At 39.1% G+C, this 25,390-nt stretch overlaps 1 protein-coding gene across 3 annotated transcripts in view; it reads left to right on the forward strand.

The window, feature by feature from the left end:
* cfap299 (cilia and flagella associated protein 299) overlaps positions 1-25,390 on the forward strand; it is a 536,770-nt gene that overhangs the window by 445,005 nt on the left and 66,375 nt on the right. For all 3 annotated transcript variants that reach the window (XM_048559854.1, XM_048560025.1, XM_048559940.2), the window contains exon 4: positions 410-552. In XM_048559854.1, the coding sequence (XP_048415811.1) occupies positions 410-552 (143 nt within the window). The remainder of the gene's footprint in view (positions 1-409; positions 553-25,390) is intronic.

Here is a 25,390-nt window from a genome sequence, read left to right on the forward strand (position 1 = left end):
TGCTTATTAAATTGCTATAGTGATCAATTTGAAGACAAACAAGGGTTTTATTTATAATATCTCAGGATTTATCCGTACATTGAATAATCATAAAATTAGATGAGAAAATAAGTGTTCTTACAAATGTCAACTCAATTTTTAAGTAAGTAATATGCCTGTAATTTTAAACTGTTGCTTTTAGGAAGAAATTGATGATATCATATATAATTTGGATAATATCTGTTTTGTTCTAAATCTGTTTCACAAATAATTAAAAATGCATAAACAAACAAAGGGCACTGATTAAATAGCATTTTGAAGTTCCTACAACCTTTCCTGAATAAAATGTATTTAACCGTTTGTTAAGATTGCTCAGTTTAATTCTACATTTTAGGTTCTAAAACAAAAAATTCTTTATTCCAAATTTCAGTCTATAATTTTCATCCGAGACTACAATTCTCATGGACAAGAGATTTCTGGGTATATTGACTACTCCCATAGGCTGAAGATGGAACAATTTGAAGGGTACTTCAGCGGAAAAAAGAAACTATTACCACGGTCAACAGATCTAAGGTACACTCACAGATAATCCTGGTTTGATGATGCTGTTGGTGGCATTTTTACTTTAAGTTTCTGTTCATGATCATTTATAAATTATAATGTTCCTGTATAAATAATAACCTCTTATGTCATTACTCAACTGTGGTTTCAAACACCAATCGTTTTGGTCAGTAATGCTGCAGGATTTCCTGACAGTAACTTAATGATAGTAATTAAAAACCAGCCAGCAGGGAAAACCTACAAAACTGATAACTTACTATAAAAAATGAAGTAGAGGATGTGCTTTTCTACATTTACCAACGTACCACATACTACTGCTTAATTATGTTACCTCGCAGCAACATTTATTTCTACCACTTGAATTTTATTCTTTTTCATAAAGTAGTTAATGCAATAATTGAAAAACATTTTTTGAAGTGATACCTAAATGCGGCAAATGTGCCACAATACATCTTGAAGCACAAACAAGATACATACGCTAACTTCTGGCCCCTTCATCAAGAACTATAGCAGCAACCTACATTAAAACACTTTTAATGAAGTAAACCAATACTCCACAGAATTAAACAAATATTTAACAACAGACCACATAAGAAGATATTAAGATATGTCAAAGACGTTGGTGTTAAGGAGGAGAGTGAGTGTTATAAAGAAGCAGAGAGACTTATAGGGAAATTCCAGAGCTATGCACCTTGGCAAATTGAATGTACAGCATGTCTCTGGTTGAGTGATTTAAATTGGGAATGCTCAAGAAGCCAAAATTTGGAGCAGTGCTGATATTTTGCAATGTTCTAGGACTGACACAGGCTAAAGAGATAGAAAGGAATTAAAACACGGTCAGGTTGAAAACTAGGATGATGAGAATTTAAAAGTTATTAGAGGTAGGGTGAGTGTTAATGTAGGTCAATGAAGACAGCAATGATGATGTAAAGAGTTGCGAGAGGTAGGCTGTTGGCAGCAGAGTTTTGAATAAGCTCAAATTTGCTGAGGATGCAGCCAAGAATGCATTGTACATTTGGAATACTCCATCTAGAGGTGGCATTAAAATGGAAGACATTTTTCACGAGATTAGCTGGGAGAAAGGTGGAGATTGGAAATGTCAGAAAGGTGGAAGTGGGTGTCCTTGATGAAAAAGACCATATAGGTTTGGAAATACAGCTCATTTTCAAATGGATCTCCAAATTAAGAAATGTCAAGTTTATCCTCAGACAGTGGTCAGGAAAAGGAATAGAATTAGTTAATAGGGAACAGGGCAAGAATGAGACCACACTTGGAATATTGTGTCCAGTTCTGGTCACCCTATTATAGGAAAGATGTGGAGGCTTTGGAGAGGGTGCAAAGGAGATTTACCAGGATGCTGCCTGGGCAGGAGGGCTTGTCTTACGAGGAGAGGTTGACTGAGCTCGGATTTTTCTCTCTGGACAGAAGGAGGAAGAGAGGTGACCTGATCGAGGTGTACAAGGTAATGAGAGGCATGGATAGAGTCAATAGCCAGAGACTTTTCCCCAGGACAGGATTGACTGCCACGAGGGGTCATAGTTTTAAGGTGTTAGGAGGAAGGTGTAGAGGAGACGTCAGAGCGAGGTTCTTCACCCAGAGAGTTGTGAGCGCATGGAATAGTTTGCCAGTAGTCGTGGAAGCGGAGTGATTAGTGACATTTAAGCGACTGCTGGACATGCACATGGACAGCAGTGAATTGAGGGGAATGTAGGTTAGGTTATTTTATTTTTGGATTAGGATTATTCCACGGCACAACATCGTGGGCTGAAGGGCCTGTACTGTGCTGTACTTTTCTATGCTCTATGTTCTATGTTCTATGAGGCACTGAAGATAACAGCTTTTATCATCTGAATATTTAATTGGAGAAAGTTTCAGAGTATCAGACAAACAGCATGACAGTGGAATGCACAAGAAAGTAGCTTGTGAGATGGAGGGTGCTCTCAATTTGAAAGCTGCTGACAACAAATGACAATATGTATACTTATTGATAAAGTTGGCTTGGTGACCTCAAAGACTTGTGAATGTTTACATATATAATTTATTGCTTGAAATATTTTTAATTGTTCTATTTATCTTATTTTTTGCCTATTGATGCTTTTATACTTACTAAAAGCATGTGAGCACTTAGTTCACAGTCATTTCACAAGTTGTAAATGATCAGCCACTGAATTACTAAAATACACATTTATCCTTTTGAGTAGAAAAGCTCATTATAGAATTTACATTATGTGGCAATCAAGCACGTCTGTACCATGAATGGATTAATGCAACAATTGGTGATACCCTCACCTACTTGTTCCCTACCCGAAGCACAGCCTTTAATCAAACACATGAGGCAAGGCAATAAACATATTCCATGAACCGCCTTTTCCGATTTCTGTATTCATGGCATTCGTTAAAAAATCAAATGTAGATTCTGTTCTATGACAAATTATTGCAACCAGCAAGGTTTCTTGTAGTGGTGCTTTATAATGAATAAAGAGTAATCTTTCATTCTAGTTTCACTATAATTTGCTGATGGTAGAGTTAAAGAAACCTTCAAGAATATATCTACATTTCAGCGACATGTTGCGTCATTTTCTTGAGACACACTTAAAAATGCAGCAACCTTACATCATTTTATATTGTACGCTACATTGTAAACTTGGCACCATGTTCTAATCTGAATTTTCTTCTCACCTTGCTGTCTGGAATTATTAAATGGCCGAAGTTGGCCTTTCCATGAGGCAGATGCATCGATCACAATGAATATCCTTCCTACATAGATATTACTATATACATACAGACCATTCAGACCAGTCAGTCCACATTGTCCATGAGAAGGACGAACATCAGTGTCCCATGGATCCACTCCTATTCTCATATTCTTTTGTGCCATTTTTGTTTATTGTGGTAATTTTCTTACCATCCCACCCTGAAATAATTGGATCCGCGAAATATTCTGAGGCCGCACTGCTGCTGTGTCTTCTTTGGTGAATGTTAACTAGTCAAATACCCATGACTGAAGCAACAGAGATTACAGCTTACAGAGTTGATACTATATGGTCCAAGTGACATAACTGTCCAAATTATTGATGAAGATTATTGACACTACAAGTCACCCTTCAACATAAGGAGTAAGTGAATTAAGAATATATACATCCTAGAGTCATAGAGGACCACAGTATGGAAACAGGCCCTTCAGTCCAACCGTCCATACTGGGCAGTTTTCACAATTAAACATGTCCCATTTGCCTGTGTTTGATCCATAATCTTCCATAGCTATCCCAAGTGTGTACCTATCTAAATGTTTCTCAAATGATGAAATTGTATTTGCTTTGACGACTACCTCTGGCAGCCCATTCCAGACATTCACCACCCTCCGTGTGAAAAAATTGCCCCCCGGACCCTTTTACATTTTTCTCCTCCCACCTTTAACCTATGCCCTGTAGAGTCCCCTACCATGGGGAAAAGCTTGGCCATCTACCTTATTTATGCCTCTCATGATCTTATAGACCTCTATAAAGTCACCCCCCAGTCTCCTAGACTTCAGGGAAAAGAGTCCTAACCTGTCTAACTTCTCCTTATAACTCAAACCTTCCAGTCCAGGTAGCATCTTAGTAAATCTTTTCTGCACTCCTGTATAATTAACACTGTTCACTTTTGGGCCTGCTAACATCCTCAGAGTAAATAAAGATCTTCAACTAGTTTTAAGAGAGTAAGCATATCGAGAGAAAACACAATGTGCCATGTCCATTCAAAGCGAAGTCAGTCAGAAATCACTGGTCCAGTAACAAACTGTTGTCATCCAGCTCATCAGGGAGAAACCAATAGAAAATTTCATTTTGGTTTGTGGACTTCTGGTAGAATCCAAAAACTCAATGTTGGTACAAGAGAATTTCTTTATACAGTCAACATAAAAAAGAAACCTGTGACTGTACAGAAGTGGTGAAAATATTTTCCATCAACACTGAAGGACTTTAAAATGGCAGAAATGAATGGAATATGTGAACAAAGGAATGTACCAATAATCAAGCTCGACTTCTACATGAGCCAGACCATTAATATTTTATGCTGAAGGGTCTAGGCCCGAAACGTCAGCTTTCCTGCTCCTAAAATACTGCTTGGCCTGCTGTGTTCACCCAGCTGTACACCTTGTTATCTCCATTAATATAAATGTTTGATTCAGTTACAAAAATGGCAATTGGTTTTCCTTTTGGTACCGCTATCCAGAACAAAAGAAATTTTGACCAGGTTCTATTAATGAAAACAAAACTAAACAAAACTCATTTCCAGAAACAAATGGCAAAACTGATTAATGCGTATGATATGATGCAGATTTTTTTAATCCCAATGCAAAAACATTAAGATGTTACAAAAGACAACAAAAAATGCTGTCAAGGTGATACTTTAAAAAGGGCTAAAGCAAAACTACTTATTGACCACTGGTCTGAAAAGCAAAAAATAGAGTTTCATGAAATCTCCTAAACTGTGGAGGTTCTTTTTTTAAATTCATTCATGGATGTGGGCTTTCCTGGCCAACAATTTTTACTCATCTGTAATTGCCAAGTGGACAAGAGTCAACCACATTGCTGTGGGTTTAGAATCACATGTAGGCCAGACCAAGTAAGAATGGCAGTTTCCTTTCTCAAAGGACATTAATGAACTAGATGGGGCTTTCCTGAAAATCAGCAACATTTTCATGCTTATCATAATGAGCTGAATTGTTAAAAGCCATAGACCAATGAAGACCCTTTCAAGCAAGTCTTGCTTCAGATCGAAATCGAACCAATTCCAAGTCTTTGGAAAGCAGAACTAATGGGAACTACAGATGCTGGAGAATCCAAGATAACAAAGCGTGGAGCTGGGTGAACACAGCAGGCCGAGCAACACCTTAGGAGCACAAAATGCTGCTTAGCCTGCTGTGTTCATCCAGCTCCACACTTTGTTATCCTTGGAAAGCAGTCTCAGTTTGGCTTCTCGGGGTTTCCAAAGTAGTCAAAATGAGGTATATAAACTTCATCAGCTTCTCAATTACTGTTGACAAGACAGGGATTGAGGGGCTAAGAAAAGTTTGGAGCTTTACTGCAAGGTTTGGGCGTTTTTCTCCTTCTGGCTTCCTAGATTTTTAAAACAGAAATGAGAACCAGAAAGGGTTGATAGATAACCATCAGCACAGTGACCCCGTACTATCATGCAAAGTTGAGTTTTACAGTAATTAAGGGCAATAAACTCTTACCTCCTGAAAAGCTTTGCTTGGTTGATTTTCCAAAGTCAACTGATTTTCTGCAATCAGTGGGTAGATTGCAGTCAACATTAAACTGTTGATCTCATTCCTTAAGAGAAAGTAGTTCTCCTCTTTGGTAAAGAACGGTTTAATGCAAAAAGTATCCAAACAGTTCAATGGACTGAATTCTTTGCTGACTTTTGACAAATCTGAGATGCTCAAGTTTTTGGAGGACTATTCACCATGAGATCTAGTATATTTTCTTGCCATAGTTTATCAAACTCACCGCATTATCTGTGCTACCCCTCTCATGTCCAATTTCTATCCCGTTTACCATTTTCCCACACCGTCATGCCATTGAGCATATGTACACCAAAAGATCAGCACTTCTTGCATCAACACATGCTTTAATAAGAACTATTATATGCATAGATGAATACTCTGAAAAGTCATTTTGAAACTGTCCTGCCTATTCAATGTTAGTTTCGGTACTTGGTGGAGAAAGCGTTGGTACCTTGATTCTCTGACAGGGACAGGGTGGTGTAAAGGAGAAGAGTCCTCTTCCTGGAAGACTGGCAAACATGGTATAAAGTCACCATCCAGATCAGTGGCTTCTTCAAGGTGTGGAGGAACAGCCAGCAGTATCCCAATGACCTCCTTCGAACTGCCAGGATAAGTGCCACACTCTTCTCTCTGCTACTTCACACTCACTCTAACTCTGCCAATGTACCCACCTAGACTCATGCTCCACAATTCTCATTATTGCCTCTTGTATCTTTTCTTACTCGCTATCGCTCCTCTCCTGTCCTGTCCTGTATCCGTAGTACTTTTCACTTGACACTGCATACATATGCTTGACCTCCACCCTGCCTGCCCTCCTCCATCTTTTGGATCTTCTAGTCAAGTAGGATCAACTTGCCTCTGGGAAGAAGACCCTTGGTAGTCTTACCTGGCCAGACATAAGTGTCAATGGCATCACCTCACCAAATGTCTAAGGCCAATGTGCTCTCCTGTTGAGCAAGCCCCTTGCACACCAGCTACAGAACAAAGAACTACATTACGACACAGTGAGACAGGACAAAGAATACTTATTGAGGGCACTTTAATGACACTGGTGACAATGGCTTGTCAGCTTACGTATAAATTTTATGTTTCAACTGTACATGTGCCTACTGGTCCCATGGTGCAAGTACAAAACATATCGTTACGCCATCCAGCACCATTTCGTGGCCACAGATGAGGCTGCATGGTTGGAGATCTCAGGTTGAGAACCTACTGCACCATCTGGAAGCAGGGCAACAAGGCGTACACATGGTATTGAGTCATGCAAACATTTTTGCCGTTCTTCATCCAACATCCCTATTGTTCAGCTAAAGGTCTGACAGTGACTGTGCCAGCCTCGGAGCCGCGCAAAGAGAGGGTCAGACTTTAGGATGGCCAGGGAGTAGGCAGCCTATATTTTGCAAAGGTTAATATTGAAACCTGACGCCAGAGTAGGCCATTTAGCCATTTGCACCTGCTGTGCCATTCAATGTGTTTATGGCTGATCCACTGTCAACACTCACTGTATCTCTTGGTGCCTTTATTATTTTCAAAAATTATTAATTTATTTCTCAAATGTATAAGTTAATATTGGCAGCCGCATTAAGCCACATCCAAACTGATGATTATGTACAGGATTGGGTGGAGATAAGGCAGAATAATGTAAGACCTTGTGGAGTGAAGACCAATATCCACAGGTCTCTGATGTAACTTGCTCCTAACTGCTTTAATAGAATAAACTACATTTTTCTTAAGACTGGAGTTTCTTCTCACTAGTAGTTGGTTTTCTACCACTGGAAGCCATAAGACTCAGTTAAGGGAAGAAGATGGTAGCAGCATCTTTTAGCGACAAATACCACAGTATTTTCCTTCAAATCCATTGAAACAGTTTGGCTGCAATGCATTGTCAATTCTGAAAAGGAATAACAACATTGTAAAAGAATAAAACTAAAGAAATAATTGAAAATAAATCGGTTTCCAGTCAACAGGAAATGGGATCAAAATCATGTATCCAGAAGCTAGAAGAGATAAACACTTTGGTATGTAAACAAGCAGTGAGTAGTTCTGGAATTTGAGATGTTGTAATATTTCACATGGCGGAGGCTAGATTTTGTCCTTTTTATAAATGGAAATGTTGGCACATTTTCAGGTTTTATTAAGTCGGGCCAATGCTTGCATATATGGAAAGAGACTCTCATTTTAACTAATGTTGTGCATGCTTTGACTTCAAAATAATATTAACACAAATGTGAACTTAAAGAAAACATTGGTGATTGTCAGTAGCTTCTGCATTCTAGTATTAGGATCACTCATCACACTGATATTTTATGAACAGATGTCTCATAGCAAAGATTTGTAAGATTGAACCACACAAGTTAATTCTATTTTTTCAATTAGTTTTCAAAATTCAGTATCAAATGTCCTGAAATTCATCAAGGAAGGAATTTTATTCTAATTGCTGCCAGCAGCTCCCTTGACAGCCAAGTAATTAAAATGTACTCTCTTTTTCTCTTGGCAACATTTCAATGAAAAGAAAATTTTTCACAAAAGGATGTCAGTTATAGACCCCTTCTCTCAAAGCTGATTGAGTTGCCAATACTATCAAGACAGACATTTCCTTCAAGTTATATTACTAGAAATATTGTACATCAGATTGAAAGCAATTCTTCTCTCTCTCCTCCCTCTGTCAATTTATCCACAAGGAGAACTCGATGCATGATTGTCCAGGTCTTTTGAGGTATATTTCCACATGGGAAAAGATGGGAAAGACAAGTCCAGAGCTCATTGCAAGTCAAGTTGAAGTAGTTGAAACTGGAAAAGGTTGCACATGGCAGATGTCAGGTTAGTAAGAACGGAAACAAAAACTGATAAAGAAACTCAGCAGGTCTAGCAGCGTATGTGGAGAGAAAGCACAGTTAACATTTTGGGTCCAAATGACTCTTCTTCGGAACCATGGGTAAACTCTGTTTTAATCACCACAGATGCTGCCAGACCTGCTGAGTTTCTCCAGCAATTTCTATTTTTGTTTCAGATTTCCAGCATCCATGGTTCTTTGCTTGACATCAGGTTAGTAACGCATGTGAGGTTAGCTGGATTGGCCATTCTAAATTGTCCATACTGTCCAGGAATGTGTAGGCAAGTTGGATTAGCCAAAGTAAATGTGGGGCCATGAGGATAGGGTAGGTGTCTGTACCTAGGTGGGATACTGCACTAAGTGTCAGTTCAGAATTGAAGGACCAAATGGCCTCTTTTCGCACTATAGGGATTTTGTGATTCCAACTAGGCTAAATAAAGAATGTCTGCATTTAAAGTGAGCAGGAAAATAAAGGAGGCAAAGAGAGAGTCTGAACAGAGATTGACATCAACACAAAACTGGATCCAAAATTCTGCTCAAGATATATAAATAGCAAGAATGTTGGAGGAGGGATGGAACCGACTAGGAACCAAAAAGACAGGCTGGACAGGTTGAGGCAGAGGACATGGCTGAGTTATTGAGTTAGGACTTTGCACCCGTCTTTAACAAGGAAGAAGATACTGAAATTGTAATGAAAGATAAAGGAAGCTACTATGAAAGCTAACATAACAAAGTGTGGAGCTGGATGAACACAGCAGGCCAAGCAGCATTGTCGGAGCACAAAAGCTGATGTTTCGGGCCTAGACCCTTCATCAGAAAAGGGGGATGGGGAGAGGGTTCTGAAATTAATAGGGAGAGAGAGGGAGGCAGATCGAAGGTCAATAGAGGAGAAGATCAGTGGAGAAGAGACAGACAAGTTAAAGGGGCGGGAATGGACCCTGTAGAGGTGAGTATAGATGGGGAGGTAGGAGGGGATAGGTCAGTCCAGGGAGGATGGACAGATCAAGGAGGCGGGATGAGGTTAGGAGGTAGGGAATGGAAGTGTGGCTTGAGGTGAGAGGAGGGGACAGGTGAGAGGAAAAACAGGTTAGGGAGGCGGGGACAAGCTGGGCTGGTTTTGGGATGCAGTTGGGGGAGGGGAGATTTTGAAGCTTGTGAAGTCCACATTGATACTATTGGGCTGCAGGGTTCCCAAGCGGAATATGAATTGCTGTTCCTGCAACCTTAGGGTAGTATCGTTGTGGCACATGCAGGAGGCCCAGGATGGATATGTCGAATAAGGAATGGGAGGGGGAGTTGAAATGGTTCGTGACTAGGAGGTACAGTTGTTTAGTGCGAACAGAGCGTGGGTGTTCTGGAAAGCAGTCCCCAAGCCTCCATTTGATTTCCCGGATGTAGAGGAGGGCACAATGGGAACAGCAGCTACACGCTAGTCACTTTAACCTCAGTGATGAGAAAGATTTAAAAACATTATCCGGGACAAAAATAATCGTCATTCGGATAAGTGTGAACTGATTAAGGAATTAAACCAGTATATATTTGTTAAAGATGATCATATTTAAGTAAATTGATTGTGTTTTTGATATAAGGCAGAGAGTTGATGACGGTAACGTGGTTGCTATGCTGAACATGGAATTCTAAAATGTATTTGACAAAGTGCCACATACAAGCTTGCCGGCAAACTTGAAATCTGTGAAATAAAATTGACAGTGCAGACATAGATACAAATTTGACATGAGGTAGAATAATGGTGAGAAGTTGCTTTTTTTTTGGACTGGAGGAGGGTTGTAATCCCCAGGATTTGGTACCATAACACTGTTTTCTTTGATGTGTATTAAATAATTGAACTTGTGTGCTCAAAGCACAATTTCAAAGTTTGTATATAATACAAAACTTAGTAGTATTATCAACTGAGAGGTGGATAGCGATGGACTTTGGAAGAGCACAGGGAGTTGAAATTCACAGTCATTTAAAGAGCATTACTTTAAACAAATGAATCTGTAATGATATATTCTGTTATACTGAAAAGGGGGGCCCAAACAAAACAAAGTTTACAATTCTAAAGAGGCAGAGGAACAGAGATTTCAAGGGTATATGTATACACATCATTGACAATGGCTGAGTAGGTTGAAAAGGTGGATACAAAGGAAACAGGATCCTTGGATTAATGAATTGAGGCATTGCATGCAAAAGCAAGGAGGTTATGATGAACCCTGAGAAAACACTGGTTCAGTCTCAACTGGAGCATTGTGTCCAGTTCCCAGCGGGTAATCTCAATTCAACAGCTGCTTTGGCAGGGAGAATATCTGGGCGATGAAATCTGTGTCTCCCCCTACCTTATCTGCTGCATATAAACCAACATTTTCTAACTACCTTCAGTTCTGAGGAAGGGTTACTCCACCAGAACATTAACTCTGATTTCTCTCCACAGCTACTGCCAGACCTGCTGAGCTTTTCCAGCAATTTCTGTTCTTGTTTCCAAGCTTATCCAACCTTTCTTTATAGCTGAAATGCTCCATCTCAGTCAACATCCTGTGAATATGCTCAGTGCCCCTCCAGTGCAATCCCATCATTCTTATAATGTGGTCAGCAGAGCAGTACACAGGACTCCAGCTGTGGCCCAGAGAAAATTCTGTACAGCTCCAACTTCCATGCTTTTATAATCTATGCCTCATCTGATAAGGGCAAGCATTGCATTTGCCTTCTTAACTTGCCTGATGTCTAGCTATCACGGATTTGTGGACAAGCACCCCATCCAGTATCCTGCTGTGCTCTGAGTACTGCTTGTCTTGTTACTTCTTCCAAAGTGCATCACCTCACATTTATCAGGGTTAAATTCCATCTCCCACTGCTCTGTCTATCTGAAGAGCCCATCTGTATCTTGCCATAACCTAAGACCTTTGTCCATAGTGTTAACTATCCAGTCAATCATTGTGTCATCTGCAAGCTTACTTTTCATCCTCCACATATTCTCATTGATATCATTGATGAATATCAAAAACACAAAGGGACCCAACACTGATCCCTGTGGAATGCCACTGGACACCAGTCATGCAAACAGCCTGTACCAAGCCAATTTTGGATCCAACTTTCCAAGTTACCTTGGATCCCAAGAGCTTTATACTTTCTTTGTCAGTTTCCCATGTGGCACTTTGTCAAAGGCCTTGCTGAAATAATGCAGCTCCAACAACACTCGAGCAATTTGACACCATCCAGGATATGGCAGCCCACTTGTTTGGCAACACACGCTCAAACATCCACTTCCTCCACCACTGCTCAGTAACAGCAGTGCATACCATCTAAAAGACGCACTGCAGAAATTCACCAAGGCTTTTTAGACAGCACCTTCCAAGCTCACAACCTATTCCAACTCGGAAGACAGGAAGAGCAGATACACTGGAACATCACCACTTGCAAGTTTCTCTCTAAGCCAGTCAGCATTCTGACTTGGAAATATATCACTGTTCCTTCAGAGTCACTGGGCAGAGTCAAAATCCTGGAACTCCCTCCCTAACAGCATTGTGACACTACCTGCAGCACGGGTACAGCAGCAGTTCAAGAATGCAGCACACCACAACTTTCTCAAGGGCAAACAGAGATAGGCAATAGATGTTGGCAGCAATGCTCAAGTCCCATGGCAAATTATATGGAATTCACAAATACCTAGCATGGATTATATCTTAAATGTTATCATTAGTCAAGTTCTTGGAAATAAAACGTACAATGTTGCATTAAAAAGAAAAATATCTTCAAATATTGAAAATCTTTTTTAAAAAGTGGGTGATACCTTGGAAGGCTAACAGGTGTTGGAAGAAATTAAATCTGCGAAATCTCTTTTACATAATTCATTGCTATTAAGATCGCTTTCACTGAAAAACAGTATTAACCTCAAGTTAATTTTAACTGTAACATTTAAACATATCCCATAAATTTCAGCTTCAGCTTGATTCTAATTCCTAATTCAGTATTTAATTCACAAACATAAATCTATGTAAGTATTGCCTTAGCTCTTGCTTTTATTCAGAATTGAAAATGAATCCTTCACCAAATATCATATTGTATAAACTGAAAAGTGATATTCTTCTACTGAATCCAATCATGCGGTACGTACAATTTTTTCCACACTGTACACTTGAAGTTAACATCATAGGGCATATATTTGTGATTAACATGCGTGTGATACGTAGCTTGGTTGGTTTTTCTCATTCATTCTCTTTGTTGTAGTTACATTGCCAGCATTCTTTCCACACATTAACATTTTGAGAAGAAGAAAGCAGCTTACTGAATCCTCAAGGATCATATTTTGAAACAATATTCTCAGCTCTCTAAAAAATATCTCCCATCAACTTCAGTGGAAATTGGCAAGACTGATGCTAACTATTTTTAACATTGATTTTTGTGTTGACATTATCAAAACTTATTCTCTCTTTAGGTTTAATTTCTTGAATACTTATTTCTCTTCCTTGTTTTCTTTTTGGTCTCAATTTGGTCACAGTGAAGGCATTTTTGGTTGACATGATTTTGAATCTTAGAGCTGTGGAGAAATAGAGTTTATCTTTATAATAAGAGAGGCTATTTATAAAAGAAATATAATATTTACTCATAGAGCCTAAACTTCCTTGCAGCCTGAAAAACACTTGGCTGACACTTAAATGTTCCATGGCATTTGAGGTAGTATGGGGAGTGTACATTGCAATTGCAACAAACTGCTTCAACAAACAAAATACACTGTAGGATGCGCAGCTTGACTAATTCAACACCAAGAAGTTATGCTTTTGCATAAGTTAATGTTCAGTCATGAAAGTTAGGCATAGCTCTAACATCAGCATGTGTTTTATTTTAGGTAAATATTGACATTGAATCTTAGAATCCCTGTGTGGAAGCAGGCATTTTGGCACATCCAGTCTGCACTGACCCTCAAAGAAGCATCCCACCTAGATCCTACCCTATCCCTGTAACCCTGTATTTCCCATGGCTAATCCACCAAGCCCACACATCCCTGGCCACTATGAGCAATTTAGCATGACCAATCCACCTAACCTACTCATCTTTGGACTGGGAGGAAACTGGAGCACCCAACGGGAACTGTGTAGACTTGGGGAGAATGTGCAAATTACACTCAGACAGTCTTCCAAGGCTGCAGGTAGCTTTTAGATGGAATTGGAGATTATTTCTATCAAAGGAGTTGCTTTCCTCACTTAGTCATTTTTAAATTTGGTTTGATTACAACTAATTTCAGCTCGTACAAATCTGGTACTGACCTTATAATTTTATTATTATGAGTATTTATTCTGTATCTCTTGTAAGGTGGCTTGTAAGGTGTCACAGCAGTCCAACAAACTGGCCTCCAAATGTTTACTATATTACAATCCTAGCCAATGTTAATACTGGGCACTATAGAGTCCAAAATGAAGCCTAGCTTGATAAATGAATCTGTTTACATTTTTGCAGTTGATTCAATACTGATTAATCATTTAAGCACACAAGTCTATCAATTTTCTTCAACAACAGGACATCATTTTATTATGCAAAAGAAAAGAACAAATAAAAACAAAGAACTGCAAATGTTACAAATCCAAAAAAATTAGAAATTGCTGGAGAAATGCTGCAGATCTGTCAGCATCTGTGAACAGACAGCAGAGTAAGCAGTTTGAGTCTAGTGACTCTACTTAAGAAAACAACAGAAAAATGAAGTTTCTAGGAAGATCATAACACAAACCTTCAATAAAAATGTTTTAACCTATTTCCTAACACTATCTGTTACAGAAATTTAATCCCAGCGAACTCTTCTCTCAGCTTTTTACATCTTTGATTAACTGATGCTTTAAACCTTTTCCCTTGTGCTGCTGAGATTATTTTCTTTACAATGTGTTTTTGAGGAGGATGGTACGAAACTTTCACAATTCAGATGGCCTAGTTTTTCTCAATTCTAAACTTGAAGACTTCTGATACGAGCTTTCCCAGCTTGGAAACACCACAAACTAGATACTATTCAGAGATAGTAGGAACTGCCAATGCTGGAGAATCTGAGGCAACACGGTGTTGAGCTGGATGAACACAGCAGGCCAAGCAGCATCAGAAGAGCAGGAAAACTGAAGTTTCGGATCTGAACCCTTCTTCAGAAAAGGGTCCAGACCCAAAACGTCAGCTTTCCTGCTCCTCTGATGCTGCTTAGCCTGCTGTGTTCATCTAGCTCTACACCTTGTTATCTTAGACTAGAAACTACTCCTGCTGAAGTGATTAGCTCCCTAAACTTAACTGAAAATCTCCTGAACTAAACTCCTAGATTTTTCTGAACTGAGATCTTGAATCTTCCGTTCTGAAGTCAAAAATAAACCGTGTTTACATTAATGCCTTAACACGTTTACTGTATCTGTCATAAACCCTGTAGTGTGAAAATTTATGAGTGAACACTATAAATGACTGCAAGGCCTTCTTTGAAATATTGTATTTAGACCACTGTCCAAAAGACTTCCTGACCATTTATAAAGAAATCCTTACAAGACTTGGTCTATCTGCCTATTATTTAATTCTAAATTCCAAAAATGATAATATGTAGGATACATTTTTTTATCAAAACTAGGATGCTAGGGCATTGTCCTGAAAAGTATTAATGTCACCATGGAGCATGAACATGTTGTCCTCACTCAGGAAGACAAATGTTGTCTTCTTCCCCTTGCCATCTGCCATGCCCTTGCAATTGGTTACTTTTCAGCCAGCCCAGACTTATGCTGCCCTCTTTTACTAAAATAGTACACTCTGAAACAAGTATTCTAGACCCAGAACTGATTAAGTCATAGTGCCAGGACATGTACAGTGTCTTCTAATGAAATTCTGCATCATTTCATCTGCCATGCTGTTCACGCAAGAATAGCATTGTGTAGAGGCACAAAAGCAGGCAAAGGTAGACAGAAGACAGGCACTAACTTAATGCACAAGGTTCATGAATTTGGTGGACAATATGTCATTATTTAATTCAGTAAATTGATTTGGAATATGTATTTTATGTTTTTTTATTATGCGAACAGAAGTACAATGTGATGACAAGATGTAGAGAAAAGGTAATATATGTTGGAGTAACAATCAAAGGGGAATTGTGATTGAGGTAAGTGTTCACTGATTGGTCAGGTACAAAGTGCTGTGTACATTATGGCTTTCTGTTTCGGTTCCTCCTCCTTTTTTCATTATTCTTCTATTTACTTTCTTTTACTCGTTCTGCTAACTGATCTTTCCTTCCAGGGTCTCTTCATTCCCCAAATCATTCCCTGAACTTGATTCCAAAAACAAGGCTTAAAGGTGCATGGGAGGAACTAACTTATGCAGAAGCTGTTTTGCATTAGAAAATACTTCAATATTTGTCACACTATTCATTATAGATTTTGAATCTTGGAATAAATATGGAAAACATCAAAATGTATAGCAGTAGCTACAGCCAGAAGTAAATAATCAGGAAATTGCCTACAAGTATTTCACAATATCTTCACAAAGTAGCAGTTCTATTTCTATTGCAGCGTGTTCACTTCAGAGAGAGTATCAGCTGAATTATAGAATTCAATGATAGTAACTCTGACTTCAAATCAGCATGACATCAAGATCTGCTACCTCTGCATGGATCTTGTGGGTGACATTAACCACTTTACCAATATAGCGTTTGACACAATTCATGTCAGAAGTATATTTACGCACCACAAACACCATGTTTAGAACTCTAATGGCACTCACAGCATAATGTTACAAGAGGCTTTTTCAGGCTGGCGACCTGTGACCAGTGGAGTTGGGCTCAGTCCTGAGACAGCACCTGTTTGCAAAATATGTTTGTGACTTGGAGGAAGGAAGTAAATGTACTGTAACCACATTTGAAGTTGAAACATGTGAATGTACTATAGCCACACATGAAGTTGAAAAATAGGTACTGTGTCTATTATTCAGTGAAGTTTTCCAATAGTTAAGATTCTAAATTCCTTTTTGTTTGTATTTTAAACACCATTGTGTTTAAATAAATTGTATTTTGCTTAATGTCGAGTAGTTTGATTAGTTATATCACATCTGGAACACGCACCACACATCTACCTTTAAAATAAGAAAATGTTTGGGCCTGGGCTACCTTCTTAAAATATTTTGAAGGAGTCTGGTCTGGTCCATAACAAACAAAAATAGGCAGAAAGACAATTTGCAAGAGGAATATAAACAGCTTACAGAGAGATATTAAGACATAACGTAAACGGACAAAAGTTAGCAAATGGAGTATAATGTGGGAAAATGTCAACCTAATGTGAACAAAAGAACACAATATAATTTAAATGCAGAGAAACCCACAGAAAGCTGCAACACAAAGAAATTTGGGAGAACTGTACACGAAACACAAAGCTAGGATACAGGTGAAGCAGGTAATCAGGAAGGCTAATCAATCGTTGGTCCTTATTTCAGGGAGATTGGAGTATAAGAGCAGGGAGGTCTTACCACAACTGTACAAGGTGCTGCTGTGACCACATGTGGTGTCTGTGAGCAATTACGGTCCACTTATTTACAACTGGATCTTTGCCTACTTAATTGACCTATCTATATTCTTTCAAAGCATCCTTCCAACTCTTCACAAAATACTTCCTCACCTATTTTTGTTTCATAACATATTTAGCAACAATACCATTAATTTGTTCATCCAGAGTATTTACATAAATCATAAAAAGTTGAGGCTCCATCATTAATCCTCTGGCACCCCAGCCATTACATCTTACCAATAAGAAAAAGACTCATTTATCCCTCCTCTGTTTCCTGTTAGCTTGTCAAACTTCTATCCATGCCAGTATGTTATCCCCTAAACATGAGCTTATATTTTCTGCTTAATCTTTGATATGGCATCTTATTAAGTGCTTTCTGAAAATTACTGTAGCTCCTTTCTATCTATGGAGAAAATCTTTGCTTCATAAAAGCCAATCGTTCACTGTGCAGACAACTGAATGAGAGTGCAACCTTTTACAATGACTAAGAGATGAGACTGAATTGTTAGTTCTGTAAAAGATAATACTGGACTGGGAGTATAAGTGATGTTGCAAGACTACTTCACATTCCACATCAATCCTTTCTTCACAAACCTTCCTATCTTTAAATTTTCTACCGTCAGTGGAATCACCTAAACTCAAACCCTAGTTCACAGGAGTTTAACTGCAGAGTTAAAAATTGCTTAGTTAACAGGAATTTCTGAAGCATGATTTACCTTTTGAATATTATGTGACATGCTAGTTGGGATGCCAGTACAATTCCTTTCAAACTCTTCTGCACTGCTTCTGATATTAGAGTCAAATTACATTAAATCATTAACTCTGTCCACACCATATTGTTTTAACACAAAAAATTATATTTTACTCTGAGATCAAAGTAAATTTCTGAAGGATAGATTTACTATCTTGGTTGGTCAAAGTGTTCTGTTTGGAATTTGTCTACTGATTAAAGGAACTGTTTTCTTCAATTTGACTTAGTAATTGAGATTCTACTTTTGGAGTGATAGGAATTAGGACAGTTTTTTTCAACTGTCTTCCCTGCTTCCTTGCTGTTATTAGACTGCTGAATGGACCTCCCCAATTTCAAATAACATTAGTCTTGCTTTGCACACCTCCTGTGCAGCTGTAACCTTGTATACCTTGCTGTGTCTAAGTGCCTTATGATCTGTATGTCCTTGTTTGCTCTGATCTGCCGGTACTGCTTGCAAAACAAAACTTTTCACTGTACTTAGGTACATGTGACAACAATAAATCAAACAAATCAAAAACTTTTAATTGTGTTGTACATGCATTTATTTCTGATTATGCGCTGTTTTTGGTAATACTACTCTTTCAATTTTTCATCAGTGGTAAATTAATCACCTATGATAAAAGGCCAATTATAATCACAGTAAACACTTTCATCAAGTTGGATATTAGGTGCTTAATATTTGAAAGTGGCTAAGTTATAATACTGGTGGCAAGATGATACACTTTTATTTTAGATCAAACAGCTTAAGGCCAGAATTACTGAATGGGAAAGGGATCTGATGGTACAGGAGGGCAGGAAATACTAAGGCGATTTCATTGACCCTATGCACCAAAGAGCGAGTTCTGGAAGGAAACCAACATCAGCTTAACAGTTACTTGACAAATATAAGAACCAGACATGAGCTGTGTAAATAGCCAAGCAATGTTGAAGAAAATCACTGAAAACAAGGTATTCAGTAACTAAACCTAAACAGCAACTAATTGGGAAAAATTACTAATAAAGAAGATAACAACAGGCAAAATGATATCTAAATGTTGCTACAGGCACCAGAGGTTTTTATTTAAAAGAATGCTTATCTGTATAAAAGAGATTAATTTAAATATCAATCTTGCTTAAATATGTACGCTGTTTCCTGCATTTAACAGCAGCCTCTGAATAAGACATTACCATTGTTAAGCAAGAGATCTATTCTAGACTTCAGTGCATGCTTTTATTTATAAATGGACTTAGAATTTATAAATTTTATTTCAAAACATTTAGAATATAATAAAACAAACCATGCCATATTCAGAACAGCATATATATTCATGCATTACTCCATGAAATACCACTACTGAAAGTATGATGTTTGTGTAATATGTTGCATTATTTTAATACTATGTCATTGCCATGTGAGCACCTGTCTGACATATAGGGCACAATCTTCTGGGCCTGCCTAGAGCAGAGAGTAAGACAGTAGGGGCAGAATTAATTGCACGACAGGACAATATCCAGTCTCCCCAGAACCAGTTACACTGTTAATATTAATTTAGAACAGAATTTCAGGCTGGTCGGCTTTCCTGTTGGTGATGGTCAGGAAACTGTTTTGCATTCATCAGCATTGCATAAACATTCATTAAAACCCCTGGCCACTGTTATTCTGTTCACAGTCGCAATCTTATTACTAATGAGGTAGAAGAAGACGTATCTTCAGAAATCTAGCTGCTTATATGAGGCATACATCCAGTGAATACACACTCCTTCATGCTTTATAACAAGATTTCTTCATTGACAGATAGTAGGAACTGCCGATGCTGGAGAATCTGAGATAACAAGGTATAGCGCTGGATGAACACAGCAAGCCAAGCAGCATCAGAGGAGCAGGATGGCTGACATTTTGGGACTGGACCCTTCTTCTGAAAGACCCTCCTTCTGAAGAAGTGTCCGGACCCGAAACATCAGCTTTCCTGCTCCTCTGATGCTGCTTGGCCTACTGCGTTCATCCAGGTCTACACCTTGTTATCTCGCTTCTTCGTTGACAGGTCATGATTCACAGAGTTGGTACTGCCAGGACGTTGTTACATGGTAAAAACCAAAAGAACTGTGGATGTTGAAAATCAGGAACATATACAAAGTTGCTGGAAAAGCTCAGCAGGTCTGGCAGCATCTGTGAAGGAGAAAACAGAGTTAACATTTCGGGTCCGGTGACCCTTCCTCAGTTCTCCTCAGCTTTTCCAACAACTTTGTTTTAGTTGTCGTTACATGGTATAGATTTACCATCTGAGGGAGGCAGGAAGCTTGGCTCATGGCAGGCTCAATAGCCCAGACAAGAGGAATGCGTTTTAAACTTCAATGGTACGACTCAATATGGGAAGGTTGGTGGCTTTGGGTATGGAATGGAAATAAGAGTACGGTCCTTTGGATAAACAGAGGTTCCCGTTGGAATAGATGCAGGCAAATGGGAAGCTGTAGGTGCAGTCACAGTTATGTGGTAAAAGAGGGCAGGAAAGATTGGGAAATGCATGTTAATGTAATGGAAATGAAAGTTCTCATGCAGTGGACTTTTGTGGGAAGGGGAGGATGAGTGACATTAAGGGAGGAGGTGTTGATAATGCTGTGGCAGATACTAGGACAGTAGTGAGTTGCAGCAGAGAGGCCATTAAAAACTTTATAGCTCCTCAGTTGCACTGATGCCACAGAAGAGCAGGGAGGGATAGCAGGAGGAGCATAGCCAGGAATGACAGGGGTTATGAGTACAGGTGGTAGTAATGGAAGAGAAGCAGAGCTAGGAATACCAGGAGAAATAGAGAAATGAAGATGATAAATCTAGGCAAGAATGGTCTCCGAGGTGCTGAGGATCCAAGAAAGGAATAATGAACAGATCCAGCTTACTGTCAGGGTGTATGGAACTAAACACTAAATGGAGAAAATATTTAACATAACTAAAAGTACTTACCTATCTTTGAGGTGAAGGCAGCTTCAGGATGCCTTCAGTTCAAAATTCAAAAGGGGCACTGTTTACCATGAACTGCCACTCGGCCTCCCTAACCACTTCAATAATGAATCCATGCCACAGCTTATGAGAAAAGGTATGGATGTGTTTTAAAATGCAGTCAGCAGCATACTCTGCCAACTAGGTCTTATCACAAAATCTAGTCCAGAATAGGCACACCCATGTGAGTGCGCTGTCCCAGGCTAATATGGTCACACGAGACCAGCTGCAATGGATAGGCTACATTGTCGACATGGCTGACACTGTCTAAACAAGTGTCCCCCTCTGAGTTCAGCAGTGGTAAGTGATCACTCGAACAGCACAGAACATACTACAAGGAAACCCTAAAAGTCTCCTAAAAATGCAACATTCCCACTGACATGGGGGAGTTATTTACTCTAAAATGCATAAATTGGAAAAGAAACCAACCACTTTGAATATCACACAGTGGATAAAGTGGAGGTCAAGAGCAAGCAACAGAAAGGGTGCATAGAATCCAGAGTGTCCTACTATCCTCTTCATCAAAAACCACCCACCTGTCCTGTGACAGAGCCGGCAGCTCCAGGATTGAACTATTCAACTATAGTAGAACTCAACGCCTGGAGTGTAAGCAAGTCATTCTTGAGACTGCTAAAGAAGTAGTAATAGTTCCAGGGCCTCCAGACTGAAGGGATTCTCCTCTGACTTGAATGAAGTCTACTCAACTTGGACTTTGAGACATGGTCCATTTGCCTGAAGTATATACAGTGTGTTTGTTGCTTACACTGTTTTATGGCGCAGGTAGGAAATTGACATATTCAGGCAGGGGTGCAATGAGCCTGTTCACTTTGGCTGAGGGGACAAAGTGCTAGAAGGCAAGGCAAGGCAAGGCAGGGATGCGGAGCATCCAGACAAGCACATTGTGAGTGAACACAAAGAAAGCAAGTAACCCTGAGAATCAGCCAGCTAAAATTGTGAGCTGAGTTCCTGTCCCCACATGCAAAGTATTCTGGCTGAGGCATTTAAAATAAGTGCATTCCAAAGCGTAGTATGGCTGTGCAGAATTTTAGTGTAAGTGGATTGGAGATATGGCATGATGGTGTGGAGATGTCTTGTTGGGTAATTGTATTCACTGCCATTGGGGATATGCTGAGGTTTGGGTGCCTGGTGTCTAAATCAGATGTCTGAAAGAGCAAGCAATGAGCTAGAATCACTAAGTACCTGTTCTGACTTTAATATCAGGAATTCTTGATGTCTAATTTCTTTCTTGGATTTCTTGGATAAATGTGAAGAACTGCATTTTGGTAAAGCGAACAAGGGCAGGGCTTATACAGTTAATGATAGGGCCCTGGGTGGTGTTATAGAATTGACTTGAATTGAATCGAATTAGCTTTATTGTGACATGTACTCAAATGAGTACAGTGAAAAGTTTACAAGTCACCACTTAAAATTGCCAAGATAACAAAGTGTGAAGCTGGATGAACACAGCAGGCCAAGCAGCATATCCTGAGATGCTGCTTGGCCTGCTGTGTTCATCCAGCTTCACACTTTGTTATCTTGGATTCTCCAGCATCTGCAGTTCCCATTACCTCTGATCACTTAAAGTTGCCATCTTAGTTACAAAGGCACCTAGGTACGGCTCCTTCAGTTATAAGGTAATGTCACCAACACACAGCACCATCTTAGGGACACAGTATCTAGGTATAATCCTTAGTTACAGAATAGAGAAATGATAACAAAATTACATGACAACTATACACAATATAACTGGAGGTCAGAAAAAAAAAGCAAAGTTAAAAAGACAAACATCACCGTGTGTTTCTGAAGGCTCTCTGTAGCAGACTAGCACAGGGGACCTCCACATGGTCTGATCACTGGCTGCCACCATGCTCTGCACTGGATCACTGCCAGGGACCTAGGGCTTCAAATTCATAGTTCTTTGAAAGTAGACGGGGTGGTTAAGAAGGCATTTAACACACCTGCCTTCATTGCTCAGACATCATGTCAAGGTTATATGGGAAGCTGGTGAGACCACTTTTGGAGTACTATGTACAGTCCTGGTCATCATGCCATTAGGAAGGGTATTACTAAATTGGAGACTGTTCAGAAAAGATTTACCAAGTTGTTGCCAGGACTAGAGGGTTTGACTTATAAGGAGATGCTGGATAGGCTGGGAGTTTTTACACTGGCGCATTGGAGGTTGAGGGGTGACCTTAAACATGTTTGTAAAATCATGAGGGGCATGGATAAGGTGAATAAGAAAGGTCCTTTCCCTAAGGTGAATGAGTTCAAAGCCAAGAGGCATATTTTTAAAGTGATAGGAGAAAGATTTAAAAGGGGCCTGTGGGGAAACCTTTTTGCATAGAGGGTGGTTTGTGTGTGCCAGAGGAAGTGGTAGATTCAGATACAATTACAACATTTAAAAGACATTCAGACAGGTACATGAATAGCACTGGTTTAGAGGGAAATGAGGCAAACACAGGTAAGTGGGAATAGTTTAGTTTGGGAAATTTTATCGGTACGGACTAGGACTGAAGAGTGTGTTTTCGTGCTGTATGACTCGATGACTCTAAAGGCCTCACTCAAATTCTCACACGGTTCTCCCACATTTCTTGGTCATGTCATTCAAGCCCTGTAAAGATTCCACCCACTGATTCTACTGAATCACCACGTAAATGTTCAAATGTTGATTTTTGAATAATTAACACATTTTTAGTTTTAAAATATTACAAATCAGAAAATAATTTTGTAACAATGCTGGTAGCAGAAGATGGTAAGCACTGCAGTGGTTCTGTTTCTTTGCAGTGACTTTTGTAAAAGAGGTTTAGTTAGGTCACATGCAGATCATTTAGTTGCTTTAGGGTGTTACATTGTCAATGTATTCATTTTCACTGAACAATACCATTTTAATTTGAACTCTAATAAATCCTTCTGTCGCTAAGGGAGATTTTATTCTGACAAGTTTTTTATCTGTGAAGATAGCTAGTACAACTTTTGCCTTGGGTCTTGGGAAATAGAAATGTTGATAGTTACTTTTGACAAGCCCTAAAATAAATGGATATTCTGGTAACAAAATACCAGTAATTATATAATGCTTGTATTGGATTGCAGGAGTAAAATAAATAACGTTATTGCTTTTCTTTGATGATAATCTCTAGAAGGTGATTTATGATTAATTAGAGGAAACTACTCCCTTTAAAGCCAAAGATCAGACAGCCCAGGTTTGAATAAGAGGAAACAGCAATGATACACTTGATGGCTTTGTACTTAGTGATAATTATTGGCATCAAACATTCTTTTGCTTAAAAAGGATTTTTTGAAAAAGCAGGAAAAGGGATATAGAAGTTTAAATAGAGTTTGTAATCTTATATGGGAGGTCTTGGGACCTTTTAGGAAGTGTTCCTGCCTCTGAGAGAGCAGTTCTGTGTTCAAATTCCAATCCAAGAGTAGATGGCTAAGGAAGGTGTTTCCTAATGTGGCCAAACAGGTTAAGTATCAACTTGTAAATCCTTCCAATACACCAATGACCATCAAACTCTTGTGATGGTGTATGTTTGAAAACAATATTTTAGAATGATATATTTATATACAAACAATTATTAGGTCTCAGATAGAGATGGTAAAGTCTGGGTGAGTGTGATATCCCAACTTATTTAGCTGTGTTTTGGGATTGTTTGCAGTGACCTTGTTTGTTGTTTGTGACTTGCATTGTTAATATAATATTGTACAATACAGTGAGGTTGTAGCATAGAAACAGGCCATTCAGCATTTTTCTAATGATGAAAAGAATACTTCATAACTTACTGTTATACAAGACGCAATGTACATTTTTACATGGCTACTCTAGCCTGATGTCCAATGAAACACAAGGTAAAAGCTTGGAAGAGCCACATAACTGTACCATAAAATAAATGACATTCATATTGAAAGTACTTTTTTAACCTCAGGATATGTTACACATTCCTTTTCCTACTAATTTTGAAGAATTCAGTTATTTCAGACACCTTGCCTGACCCAAGTCTTTCAAATAGCAGCCATTGCAAAGATCTTAGTAAAAGCAAAATGGTTTTATTGTCCTGATGAGTGTATGTTAATTTTGTGTGTGCCAAGGCAATGAAGAAAACAGTAAACTCTAATTTCCTGTTACCCACAGGGTTAAGACCATAAGACGTAGGAGTGGAAGTAAGGCCATTCAGCCCATCCAGTCCACTCCGCCATTTAATCATGGCTGATGGGCATTTCAACTCCACTTCCCTGCACTCTCCCTGTAGCCCTTGATTCCTTGTGAGATCAAGAATTTATTGATCTCTGCCTTGAAGATATTTAACGTCCCTGCCTCCACTGCACACCGTGGCAATGAATTCCACAGGCCCACCACTCTCTGGCTGAAGAAATGTCTCCTCATTTCAGTATTAAATTTACCCCCTCTAACTCTAAGGCTGTGCCCACGTCCTAGTCTCCCCGCCTAACGGAAACAACTTCCCAGTATCCACCCTTTCAAGCTATGCATTATCTTGTAACTTTCTATTAGATCTCCCCTCAACCTTCT

This window comes from Stegostoma tigrinum, chromosome 1, assembly GCF_030684315.1.
Source record: "Stegostoma tigrinum isolate sSteTig4 chromosome 1, sSteTig4.hap1, whole genome shotgun sequence".
In the NCBI taxonomy this organism is placed as follows: Eukaryota; Metazoa; Chordata; class Chondrichthyes; order Orectolobiformes; family Stegostomatidae; genus Stegostoma; species Stegostoma tigrinum.